Source organism: Schistocerca piceifrons, chromosome 1 (assembly GCF_021461385.2).
Source record: "Schistocerca piceifrons isolate TAMUIC-IGC-003096 chromosome 1, iqSchPice1.1, whole genome shotgun sequence".
NCBI classification, from domain to species: Eukaryota; Metazoa; Arthropoda; class Insecta; order Orthoptera; family Acrididae; genus Schistocerca; species Schistocerca piceifrons.
The window spans coordinates 149251299-149264903 of NC_060138.1; the positions used below are offsets into that span (position 1 = coordinate 149251299).

The window sequence follows — 13605 nt, forward strand, 5'->3', positions numbered from 1 at the left end:
GAAATGTAAAGTCTATAAGGTAAGCAGTGCTCAGTGTTTCTCTGTCTTCCACCAAAATATGCAATGTATAAAATACAAAGTGGAACAATTAGAAGTGGAACTGCAGTCTATTGACAGCTCACTTGTTAGAATAACAGAACATTGGTGTAACAGTTCAGAATTAACAAATTTAGCACGAAATTCATACAGTCTAGCCTGTCATTACAGTATTAACACTATGAAATGTGGTGGATCATGAATATAAGTGAAGGAGGGGATTATGTATAAAATTAGATATGACATTATGGCATTAAGTGAGGATAAACACATAGAAATATCAGCTTTAGAGATAAAAAACCTAGATGTATTCCAAAGACTAACTGTACTATGTATTAATCGTGCTTCTAGTGGTGACATGGACACATTCACTACAAAGTTAACCCAATCACCCAATCACCCAATCATTAGAAATGGTCTCCAGCCCCAAAGGCAAAATCATCATTTGTGGAGATCTAAACATTAACATGATGATCCCAGATATGTCATGCAACAGTTTTCTGAATATTATGTACACCTATGGTGTATCACCATTAATTAACACTGCTACTAGGATAACCAGACATTCAGCATCAAGTATTGGCCATATGCTAATGGACATAGAGAAAGATACGTGTGACATTGTCATAGATGACCTTGGCATTTCAGACCATTCCAGTCAGTTATTAAAATTAGGCATAGAATTAGATAATAACACTAAAATACACAAGTACAGTAGGATTTTCTCCAAGTCAAAAAGAGCTCTTTTTGCCTCACTAATTAACAGTGAAACGTGGGAGGAAGTGCACAGAGAAACTACTATAAATGGGAAGTTTTCAAAGTTTATGTCAATATTTAAATTCATAATTGAAGAAGTTTTTCCTAAAATTCTAAGAATCACTAAATCATGTAACAATAGCACCTCGGTAACCAATGGGATAAGGAAATCCTCTGAAACTGTCAAGCACCCTAGCTCAATGAAAAACTACCGTAATGATTCAGCATTTCATAACTATTATCATACATACAGAAAGATCTTCTATAGAAATGTATTGTAAGCAACTGAAATGTACCAACATGAGTTATAGAAAAAGCTAATAATAAATTCAAAGCAGCAAGGAAAATCACCTGTGTGCTTACTGAAGGACTGCATAGACAACATCAATGACCCTTTAGTGCACATCATCAATGAATCCTCCTCCACAAGTTGCTTCCCATATATACTAAAGCACGTTAAAAATCTACATATATATAAGAAAGGTGACCCAGAAATCATAGAAAATTGCAGACCAATCTCGTTACTGTCATCCTTTTTGAAAGTCATAGAGACCATAATGGAAAACAGGCTCAGGGGATACTTTGTTATTTACGTTGCAAAAAAGGGCCACATGAATCATAACGAAAAGTAGTGAGTAAAGAGAAATTTGGTTTCCAGGCTGGCAAAAGCACAAATTCAGCTGTAGCTCATTTCTCAAATGTTATCCTCGAAGACCACATAACAGGGATCTTCTTTGATTTGACCAAAGTGTTTGACACAGTAGACCACACAATTCTGCTAAACAAACTAAATGTACTAGGAGTAAGAGGAGTAACAAACATGTGGTTTCACTCATACCTGCAAAATAGGGTCCAACAGGTGGAGATCACTCAAACTAACTCCAATCACACCTTTTCATACATTTCAAACCCAGAACACATCAATATAGGAGTCCCCCAAGGAAGTGTGCTGGGCCCAATCCTCTGTTTAATATACATCAACGATTTTACAGAAAGTGTCAAACATGGTGAATCAGTACTGTTTGCTGATGACAGTAACATCTTAATCAAAGCTGAGTCGCCAAGTGCACTCAATGGAAATGCTGAGGAAACACTTAAGCATGTATGCCACTGGATAGAGGCTAATAAATTAACACCAAATGTAAAATCAACGGTATTAATTTCCACTTAAACAGAAAACCGAACAGTACCAAGCTAAAAGTTAATGATGAGCACACAGAATGTGTACCATCAACAAAATTTTTAGGCATGCATGTTTATTCTCAACTAACCTGGAACGAGCACACTGCGGTACTTGGAAAGCAAATAGCTTCAGCATGCTATGCACTTAGCATAATAAATTCAGTGTTCATTAGCTCATGTACCAGAACTGCATATTTTGTGTATGTCCACTCTATAATTAGTTATGGCAATCCTTCTTGGGATCAACAGAGCAGAACAGACAAACAATATATACGTTGCAAAAAAGGGCCATATGAATCATAACGAAAAGTAGCAATAGATCCCATTGCACAGAGTTATTTAAATCTTTGGGTATATTGACAGTTCCGTGTGAATACATTTTGCAGACAGTAATATGCATAAAAAACATACATTGACCGGTTCCCAATAAACAGTTCCATACATGCACATGAAACCAGACACAGATATCACTTACACCTCTATAGGAAAAACTAATCAAAAACTCAAAATAGCATGATATATAATGGAGTTAAATTGTACAACAATTTTCCACAAGGGATCAAAGACATAAGAAAAATAGATAACTTCAGGAAATCGCTAAAAAAATATCTCTTGGAAAACTGTTTTTATACTGCCAAGGATTGCTTGGAATGATGTAAATATATAGTTATATGTAAAAATTATCAAAATTATTATGTGGTTTAACAATGTTTCTTTATGTTACAATATTCATGAATTCCGGTTGTGATAATTATAAATTTGTGTACCTATTGTATATACTTATGTTGACAACATCCATACAATCCTGATTGACTACAGATGGACAAATAAATAAATAAATAAAATAGTAAGGTTTTGAGTTAAGTAGAAAATCCCAAGCCCATCATTACTTTCAACAGGATTTGCCTATGAAGGGAATCATAAGCTTTCATAAAATTGATGAACTAGTGAATTTTTTCTTTTTTTTTCATTCCCATATATTTTCACTTACTGTTCTGATTACAAATACATTTATCAGTAATGCATCTATGTCTTCAAAAGTCATTTCAAACAATTCAGCGAAAAACAAGATAAAATCTTATATGCTGTATGATATTCCCTGGTAGTTCCTGAAGTATTCCCTGCCTCTTTTTTATGTATTGGGGCTATTAATGATTCTTTTTATTCTATTGCCATGGTATCAGTTTTCCAGACCAGGTGAAACAAACATCTATGCAGTGCTTCTCCTCCATATTTTAGTATCTCAGCTGGAATTCTGTAACTCCCAGTTGTCTTCTCATTAGTTAGGTCTTTGATATTCCCCAGCACCACTTTGTATGGCAGTTCTGGAATCTGGTCAGTTTTGGGACTGCTGCTGGAATCTGTAATTGGTCATTCTGGATCACAGAAGTTTGGTAGATTGACAAAATATTTGTTGCTTGTTGATAAAATCTTGCATGGTTCATACCGCCATCCTTATTCTTCATCACCTTAAATTTTTAATTAAAACATCTTTTAATTTTGCTGACTGTGCCATGCAATTCCTGAACATTTTAATTTGGTAAAAACCATGAATTGCTTCAATCTGTTGGTTTAGGTATCATTTCTGTTTCTTACGATTTACTTTATTAGCCTGCTTTTGTGCCTGCCAAGAAGTAAGTTCTATTTTAGTATTCTTATTTGCCTGTAGCCATTCCTTGCATAATTTTATAATCTTGTCTTTAGCCCTCCTTCCATTCTTCGTCAAACCACTTCTTCCTGCCTTTCTTTAGTTTCTGTAGATTATTACTTACAGCTGTGAGGACAACTTCTTTTATTCTATTTCAGTACTCATCACCAGCCATTTCTTGATTTTCTCAAATGCTACTTGAAACCTCAACTTGATGATGGTAACATAGCTTTACTAAAACCAGTCATCCACAATACAGTATTTATTGCGATCTTGGCTAAGAACTTTTTCTTCTCCAAGAAAGTAAACACAGGATGCTCCTTCATACTAAGTATGAGTAACCCAACCTCAAATCAGTTTGAAACTTGAACTTTATATTTCAGTATTTCTTCTGTCCCTATTACATTTTCCACGTCTAATTTGGGCTCTTTTTAATTACTGATAATTTTTTTTGTCAACAATCTGATAAAATTTGGGAGTTACATACATTCACAGACACAGTACAAGAAAGAAAAATGATCTGCACTTGTATCTAATGAATCTACATTTGGCACAGAAAGCACTGAAATGCACAGCTGTAAAACTCTTTCAAAAACTGTCCGTGGAAATAAAATATCTGACAAACATCAGACGTGCTTTTAAATGTAGATTAAAATGATTTCTCTTTTTGAACTCCTTCTACACAACAAAGTAATTCTTGAACAATAGTAAGTTTTCAGTTACAGTTCTGTAAATGTGCTGTATGTAACCAAATTGTCCAGTACGCACATTCCGTATCACAATGTTAATCATGAGTATGATGCATGTAACATGGAACTAAAAAGCAAATAGTGGAGGAAAAAAGGATTCAGTTTCCCCTCTTAATCCAAGACTAAGCTAACAGATAAAGATACAGATCTCTATCTATCTTCTACAAGAGGCTAAAAATTCATCTTTAACAATGCAACAAAGCAAATTAGTGCACAGAACTTGCTAAGCTGTCAGTAAAAAGAATTAGTAGTTTTGAACACTAGAGACTTTAAATCTACAGAAAAATTCACTTGTAAAAAAAACTGCAAAGAGACAGAATGGCTGCCATTTTTTTTCCTTTGCCCTCACAATAAGTGGATCGCTCTCTCATTCTGGAGTCTGAGTGATGTGTTGCTACTTTGTAACCTTACCCAACTTCCCCCCCCCCTCTTCCTCTTTGAGGAAGGAACTAATAATTCTGAAAGTTAGGATTAGCGTTTTCTCTTTTAAATGTGAATCCAGCAGTGCTGCACTTTAAAACCTGCAGTCACTGAACTTTCAGCAGAGCCAGGGGGCGGGGGGCTAAGACAAGACAAGACAGAAAAGAAAAGAATTTGTGTTATATTAATGTTACCAATATCAAACATCATGTTACTAGTCTCCTTTCAGTGAATTATTTTCTACAGTTATCTTCGTGCAGCATATAGGAAAGTCCACTTTTTATAATTCCTTGTGGGAAAAGTAATAAAACAATCAACACATGAGTATATTTTGAGCATAAAATGAGTTTTAATTATGAAAAATTGTACTTTTGTGTACTACAATGATTCTGACCTTGTTGTGATACTGCATTAGCTGGATGATAACACGGATATCATCCGAGTAGTTCTTAATGGAGATAACTCGCATGATGTTAGCAGCATCCTCGGCATCAGGATCCTGGCAGTATTTATTAGCTAGCACCAAGCACGCATCAGCTTCATGCACCTGCACATTGTAATAAGTGTATAATAATTAAACACAATTAGTTTGATTCTGCATCAACAAATGATAACAACTGTAATTAGTACTGTATAGGTTATAAAATTACATGGTCCAGTCACGTTACCGTGATCACCACCTATATTCAATGTAAGTGTGCAATAACCACTAACAGGTGGCAGGTAGCAGCAATAGTGTTTAAAGCTATGTATAGGAAAGTACGGCCAACTTGCCAGTGGCTGCCATTTTGGACCCACTGCCCTGCTGGTGATACATTGACTTCTGCATCATACTAAGCCCTGTATATTAAAGAAGTGCACTCAACCATCTAATGCATTGCTAAAACTGGTCAGTGGCTTCAAACAGAAGAGGTCAGATATTTAGCAACAAAAAGTCTCAACAAATTTAAGCTAAATGAGTCAGAAAGCATTCATTGCGATGAGCATGAAATGCAGTTTTTCCCCATTATCCATTATTAATAGCGAAAGCAGATTTTGCAGTTCTTTTTGTGGTATTGAGTTTCAATATCTGTTTTCATAATTAGCATTAAATTGGTCCTATCCAATTGTTAGAAGGACGAAAGGAAACCAATATTAGTTCACAAGTGCAAGGAAAAATCCATTGCTAATTGAAACTCTATATTGACTTCCAGAATGAGATTTTCACTCTGCAGCGGAGTGTGCGCTGATATGAAACTTCCTGGCAGATTAAAACTGCGTGCCCGACCGAGACTCGAACTTGGGACCTTTGCCTTTCGCGGGCAAGTGCTCTACCATCTGAGCTACCCTAGCAGTTCTGCTAGGTTCGCAGGAGAGTTTCTGTAAAGTTTGGAAGGTAGGAGACGGGATACTGGCAGAAGTAAAGCTGTGAGGGCCGGGTGTGAGTCGTGCTTCGGTAGCTCAGATGGTAGAGCACTTGCCTGCAAAAGGCAAAGGTCCCGAGTTCGAGTCTCGGTCGGGCACACAGTTTTAATTTGCCAGGAAATTTCTATATTGACTTGCTTCCTGTTCCTGCAACTTGTTGCTACAAAAAATCGCACAATGTCTCTTTTGTTATACCAAATAAAGGATTGGATTCAAATATATATATATATATATATATATATATATATATATATATATATATATATATATATATATGCTGATAAACATGCCTATATGATTACACATGCTTTATATTTTTGTCAGATCTATCCCATTAAATTTTGTCTGCAGACTGATCTAAGATGCTAGGAGAATGATTACAAAAGTACAAGAGAATATAATATTTTTAAAATGTGTTTGAATAAAACTAGGCCTATGATCAAAAGTAGGCTGTAGGAAACAGTAACAACCGTATTTGTATTAATACAGATTAGCAGCCAGGTAGCCACAGTAACCACGGTTACTGAATGGTGTAGGTTCGGTACTTGTCTAGTGAATTTTTTTTTTTTTTTTTTTTTTTTTTTTTTACATTACATTGTGGGGAACAAAGTACAATTTATTATTGTGAGCATCACAGATGTAAGTTTAAACTATACTGCACAGTCAATCAGATCAAATTTTTTACCAGTCATGATAACTTTGTATGGTACCACTCACTATTTTTTGTTTTATGTGCTAACAGTGGCAGTTGTATCTCTAAGATTTCTATTTTGTAATTAAATTACCATTAGACCATCCTATTAGCTCTTCTGACCCCCCCCCCCCCCCCCCAGAAGGATTGGAACCTAAGTAACAGAAATGTAAAAAGGAGACAAAACAAATGAGCAGAAAAGAATAAAATTAAATGAATGGTTAAGTTGAGCTCCTGGAACCTTTCCCATTGCAACCAGTATTTTCCTTCTTGTTGCGTCTCTCCCTTTGGAAGGAATTCTGTGCAGTTTTCCTCCCTTTTCGCTTTAAAGCTAACAGTCAAAAGCACAGAATTGAGAAATTACTCCACTTAAAACTTCAAAGATACACAAAATTTCCTATGCTTCACATGTAATGCTTGGGCCCACAATGGCTGCTAATGTCATGTGACATGAATTCGGCCAATCCATACAGAGCTTCAATAGCAGTGGAGGGTATATAAAGCATGTTTGGGGACATGATAAACAGTGCAGTCATTGTCATAATGTGGAAATGGAACAATTTATTTGATATCCAAAATGGCATGTTCATTGGCTTTTGGGTCATGGGTGGAAGCATTTACGAAACAGCTGTTCCTGTGCCATTGTGGTTCAGGTATACCAAGCATGACAAAATTGTGCTACTAGGCATAGATTACAGAAGTGAATAACAGCTGCAGAGATGTGTACGGGTGGGTAAATGTGCAACTGTTGACTACTTGACCCCCTCCCCCATGAACTATGGGGCTATCAATAGTGTCCCATTAAAGATCATTCAGTGAATGATGTTGTGTATGGGCCTCCACAGCAGGTGCCCGGCTCAATGCTCACTGCTCTTCATCAACAAAGAAGGCTGGAATTTGCACGCCAGTCCACAATTGCACAACCAGTGAGTGGTGACAGGTGGGCTTTTCAGATAAATAATGTTTTATGCTCCACTGAACAGATGGCCATTGGTGTGTACGGTGTGAAACTTTGAAAGCAAACACTCTGCCAACACCTAACCATGACATTGGAGGTGGCATGGCTCCACATCCCTCTTGGTACCTTCCAGAAAGTCATTGACTCTCTTCCTGCAACCTTTGCACTGCAAAAGGTCATTATTCAGGCTCTTGACAGGTGGCCACATTAATGTGACTAGACAGTATAATTTCTTAGATAAACACATTATGACCTACACGCTATGATTAAACACATTATGTTTCAGATACTAATGCATATTTAGTAATTGACTGATATAAGTTATTATAATTCTTTGGATCAGTGAAACACATCAGGGGCAGACTTCACTAACTCATACCTAATATTTTCTGCACAGATTTTATGACAACTGAAATACCAGGATGGAAACAAACAAAATGAAGAAGGGCAACTACTAACCTGTAGTTGACTGATGTGTAACACAAAGACACATGTTTAAGGCACAGAAAAGTTTAATAATTTTCTAGCAAAGTATTGTCGTTCACACACACACACACACACACACACAGACTAACAAATAAAAATTAAAAACAATTACAGTGAGCATCATCGGCACAATAGATCATCTAGAAACATGGTTTCAGCTCAGTGGATTAACCCTTGACTTCCCAGAAAGACACGTGATCCAGTCCAGAACAAAACAGTCAAAATAACAGTAAATTAAACTAAGTAAAAAAAATTGAGAAATATAGGAAATAGATTCTGTGAAATTTTTAGAGTTAAGCCCAGACAATAATCTGAATTGGAATATACATCCTGTTGGCTGTCTAGAACAGCGGTAGGTTAGTGTGCTATCACAGGCGTGGGTGCCCATGACGGGCCTCACTGATTGTCCACTATCATGTTTTTTTTTGTTACCAATGTGCACTCGGCTGCATGTGCCTCTTTACTCTGTGTTCTTATTGTTGTTGGTGTCATAGTCTCTTTGGCATTCACGGTAAGGCAAAATTAGTGAGCAGAAAATGGTTGAAGAGGAATTAAGATCTTCAAAACACAAACAGGTCAAATCCCGCAGTGGGAAGAAGATTGCTTTTTATTGAAACACAAATTGGCTCACAGACCTTTCTTGTAATGCTATTTTATTTGCGTGGAATAAGTACCAACTGCAGCAACATTTTCAGTTCCTTCCTGAGAAATTCATGATTACTTTAGATTTTGAGGGAAGTAAGGCCAAATATCTTGAGATAAAACAGGAAACAGAGAAAGACGAATGTTTATATAGACATATTTCATTTCTAGAATACACTACTGTTATTTATAAAGTATTATGTGGTTTTGCCCACTCTACTTTACCTCTCCTTTTTGACATATTTACAGAAGAGAACCATATCATCCACAATGAAGGGCCACTGAGAGTGAGGTATCACATATCTCTTGATATAACCAAATCAGCACATCCCTTCAGAATGGAGAATTTGTTAAGAGTATTTTATTGCTGCTCCAACAATTTTGTGTCCAGCAACTTTTCCAGTTTTTGAAACAGCCGCCCTTTCACGGAGAAGAATTTGCAGGTGTACTGAAGAAATGGCGAACAAAGTGGAAATGCGACTGAAAGATAAGACTAAAGCTTTGGTCTTTTTTCCCTCTGATTTTGGGTGAATGCATGGATGTAACAGATGTTCCCTGGCTTGCGGTATTTGTGAGAGGTGTTGATGCTGGGTTCAACTTGATGGAGGAACTTTGTTTAGTTAGGAGACATTATTGGCAAACATGAACCCTGCTGGGAAGACTTTCATTCACTTCAAAAAGTGGAGCTCCTAAAATGGTTAGTTAAAACTCAGGTGTAGTTGCTTTGATAGGAACAAGCAAAAGAAGTTGGTACCTGGCAGTGAATAACAGAAATACAGTGTTCCGTCATTGCACAAATCTGCCGGTAAAATGTGCCCAAACAAGTGGCTTCATGGACATTGTTTTAAAAACAGTTAAAAAATTTAGATCGCATGGTTTGGGACATTGGCAGTTCAAATATTTCCTAGCAAAGATGGGGTGTGATTGCGGTGATGTACCATATTTTTGTGAAGTATGCTGGTTGCATCATGGTGTTGTTATAGAAGCTTTTTCAACCTTCATGAAGAAATGTAAAGTCTTATGAGATGAGGTGTGCATAAAGGCATGCACCCTAATGTAAACTCATACAATTTTTTTATGACAGGATTGCTATAAGCTAACCTGTAATGTTCAGATACAGTATTGCTAGTGTCCAGCTTGACACAGTGAAGTTGTTTAAATATCTGGGTGTAATGTTGCAAAGTGATACGAGATGGAATGAACATTTGCGAACTGTGGTAGAGAAGGCAAATGGTTGACCTCACTTTATTGGGAGAATTTTAGGAAAGAGTGGTTCCCCTGTAAAGGAGACCACATACAGGACACTGGTCCAACCTATTCTTGACTACTGCTCGAGTGTCGGCGATCCATGCCAGGGCGGACTGACAGAAGACATTGAAGCAATTCTGATCTGGGCTGCTAGATTTGTTACCAGTAGGTTCAAACAACACATAAGTGTTGCGTCAGGAAATCAAATAAGAATCCCTTAAAAGGCCATTTGCTTCAAGAAACACTATTGAGGAAATTTAGAGAAGCGGCATTTGAAGCTGACTGCCAAACGTTTCTACTGCCACCAACATACATTGTGAATAAGGACCATGAAGATAAGGTACGAGAAATTAAGGCTTATAGGTGTATAGGCAGTTGTTTTTTCCTTGCTCTGTTTGCAAGTGTAACGAGAAAGGAAATGACTAGTAGTGGTACATGGTACTCTCCACCATGCACTGTTCAGTGGCTAGCAGAGTATTAGTGTAGATGTAGACCATGGAAGTCATTCCCTGAAGTCTTAACAATGTCCTGTCATCCTGTCCGTTCTCCTAGTCAGTGTTTTCCACAAATTCATTTTTCTGGTTCTGCACAGCACCTCTGCATTCCTTACCTTATTTGTCCACCTAATTTTCAACATTCACCTGTAGCACCACATCTCAGATGATTTGATTCTCTTCTGTTCCAGTTTCCCTACAGTCCATGTTTCACTACCATACAATGCTGTGTGCCAAACACCCATTCTCAGGAATTTCTGCCTCAAGTTAAAGCCTATGTTTGATACTAGTTGACTTCTCTTGGCCAAGAATGCCTTTTTGCTGGGGCTAGTCTGCTTTTGATGTCCTCCTTGCTCTGTCCATCATTGATTATTTTGCTGCCAAGGTAGTAGAATTACTTAACCATTTCTGCTACTTCGTGTTACTTTCGTCTCTCTTCGAGTTATTCTCAATCCATATTCTGTTCTCATTAGAGTGTCCATTCCATTCAGCATATCATGCAAATCCTTTTCACTTTCACTCAGGACAGCAATGTCATGTTCCAGTAGCTATCATTATATTCACTACGTTTGCATATGACACCTCTTCTGAAGGATGAAAACCGAATTTCGGAACTATTTTTCGCTGTTGTGTTTATGTGTTAAGATCTGAAGTGGATTATAAGCTCAGTTAAATACGGCATCTGGGAAACAGTTGATCCAGTTGGTGATTCAGTCAACAAAGTCATTATTGCTCTTCACTTAAATGTTACACGTAGAATGCTTCAAGCACAGTCTAGTATTTCTGCTTCTCCTTCACTGTGCAATAAGTCCTTATTAATTGAATACTCTGAAAACAAGACATAACTTGAAAACCTGAGCATGTTTCAAAACTGGTTTTGTTCACATGGAAGCAAAAATCAATAGCAGAACTGGAAAACTGACAACTAGAAGTCGATTTCCAGAATAAATTTTGAAGTGTTCAGATGACCACCCAGAAGCAGTATTGGGAAATTTTACTGGATTGGGTTTTGGCAGTACCATGTAAGTGGGGTGATAGTATCTCATGGTTTTTATCTTCAGACTTGGAGTGACCTTTTTGGTGCAGATTCCCAGCCACGCCCAAGTGCAACTACCTTTTCCACAGCCTTTGCCATACAAGATGGACAATGCTTAAACTAACTAGGCCTGCCCAATTGCAACTGCAGGATTGGCTCCCCAAGTGTTATGGGATTCCTTAGGAAGGTGACCCTTGCACACCTGCTGCCAGTGTGCTGGTCCAGACTAACAGCTTCCTGCCTCACTCAAGCCTGCTACTGCCAGCCTTGGACTTTAATAAAAATGGCAGGATTTGCATTATTTTGTTTTACAGTCATCAGCCACCCATTATGAATCTGGAACTATTTATAACAGCACATAGATATGAGACATGTGATGCAAGACACCATGGCTGCAGTACATTGCAGTGAGTTCGGCCCCTTTACAGTAATATTGGACTTAAACGGCAACAGACCAGAAAGGACAGCTCTCACCACCCACGAGACAGTTAGATTAGATGTAGACATTGCTGCCTAAAGTGAAACCATATTATCAGGCAAAGAGCACATTAGTGAGACTAGTTCATGGCACACTAGCTTCTAGAAACAAAAGGACACAGATGAACCACACATCCATGGTGTAGGATTTGCAGTAAAAACACAAATAGTGAAAGAACAATGATTAACCTCGATTTCTGTATATGAAAGTATTATGATTCTTTGAATTCCTCATTCCTCTCTTTGGAGATATTGTTTTATCATCCTTATCCCTGCCTCTGCTTTTGCTTTAGACAATGATGAAGATAAGAAAAATCAGTTCTACCATAAACTCAACAGTGTTCTCATCAAGATATCAGCTAAGTATAAACTTCTTTTACTTGGTGACATCGATGATACATTGGGAACAAACAATCATTCTTGTGGAAACGTCATGGATAATTAAGATGTTGGAAATTGCAATGCAAATGGGCTGCTACTTCTTGGTTTGTGTGGAGCATAAGCATTGTATCACTAATATGCAACTCTGCTTACCTAATCATTATTAGACTTCATGGATGCATCCACACTCCAAACACTGGCATCTCATTGAATATCATTATTTGGCAGTGTGACAAGAATGATGTCCTGACCACAAAAACAGCTTGCAACTTCATGATTGTTGGACTGATCACAAACTGCTCATTAGTTGTATGATTCTCATACATCATAAACTGTGAGCCCAGTTCTTAAATTCTTGCAGGAGGAAACTGTACATCAACAGCCTGCAGAATAAAACTGTCCACTTTCTCTTGCAAGACACACTTCTAAGTCAACTTATCAAAACATCGGCTAAAGCAGCAGATGAAAAGTAGAGGACCACTTTAAAAAACTTGATCAGAAAGACTGTAGAGGAGGTCATTGGTTTCAGTGCAAAGAAGTGAAATGACTGGTTTGATGACATTAATGAACTTATTGAGAGCCTCATAAGTGTCAAGTGGGATGCTTAACTATTTCTTGCTCAAGGTCCATCCCCCACAGAAAAGAAAACACATTTTCTAGAGCCAAAGCAGAAATATTAAATTGAAATAACAATCAAGGAAAACTGGTCACAGCAAAACACCAAGGAACTCCAAAGTCTGTCAGATACCATGGACTTGCAAAAATTTTACACTGGAACAAAAGAGGTACATGGATCTCTTCACTACCCATCAGGAATCTTGAAAGTCAACAACAGTACAACTATCCTCACTGACAGTCAGGGCATTTGGAGTCATTGGACAGAGCACTTCAACACACTCTTGAACTGTGGTTCTACTGTTGCTGGTGACTTCCTCGAAACATGTTCTACAACTACACCACAACCATGTATGGCAATCCCACCAACATTTTATGAATT

The 13605-nt window shown here is 37.5% G+C and overlaps 1 protein-coding gene across 1 annotated transcript in view; it reads right to left on the reverse strand.

The window, feature by feature from the left end:
• Positions 1–13605, reverse strand: part of LOC124783678 (calcium-activated potassium channel slowpoke) — an 867461-nt gene that overhangs the window by 573245 nt on the left and 280611 nt on the right. The window contains exon 9 of the mRNA XM_047254040.1: positions 5186–5338. Within this exon, the coding sequence (XP_047109996.1) occupies positions 5186–5338 (153 nt within the window). The remainder of the gene's footprint in view (positions 1–5185; positions 5339–13605) is intronic.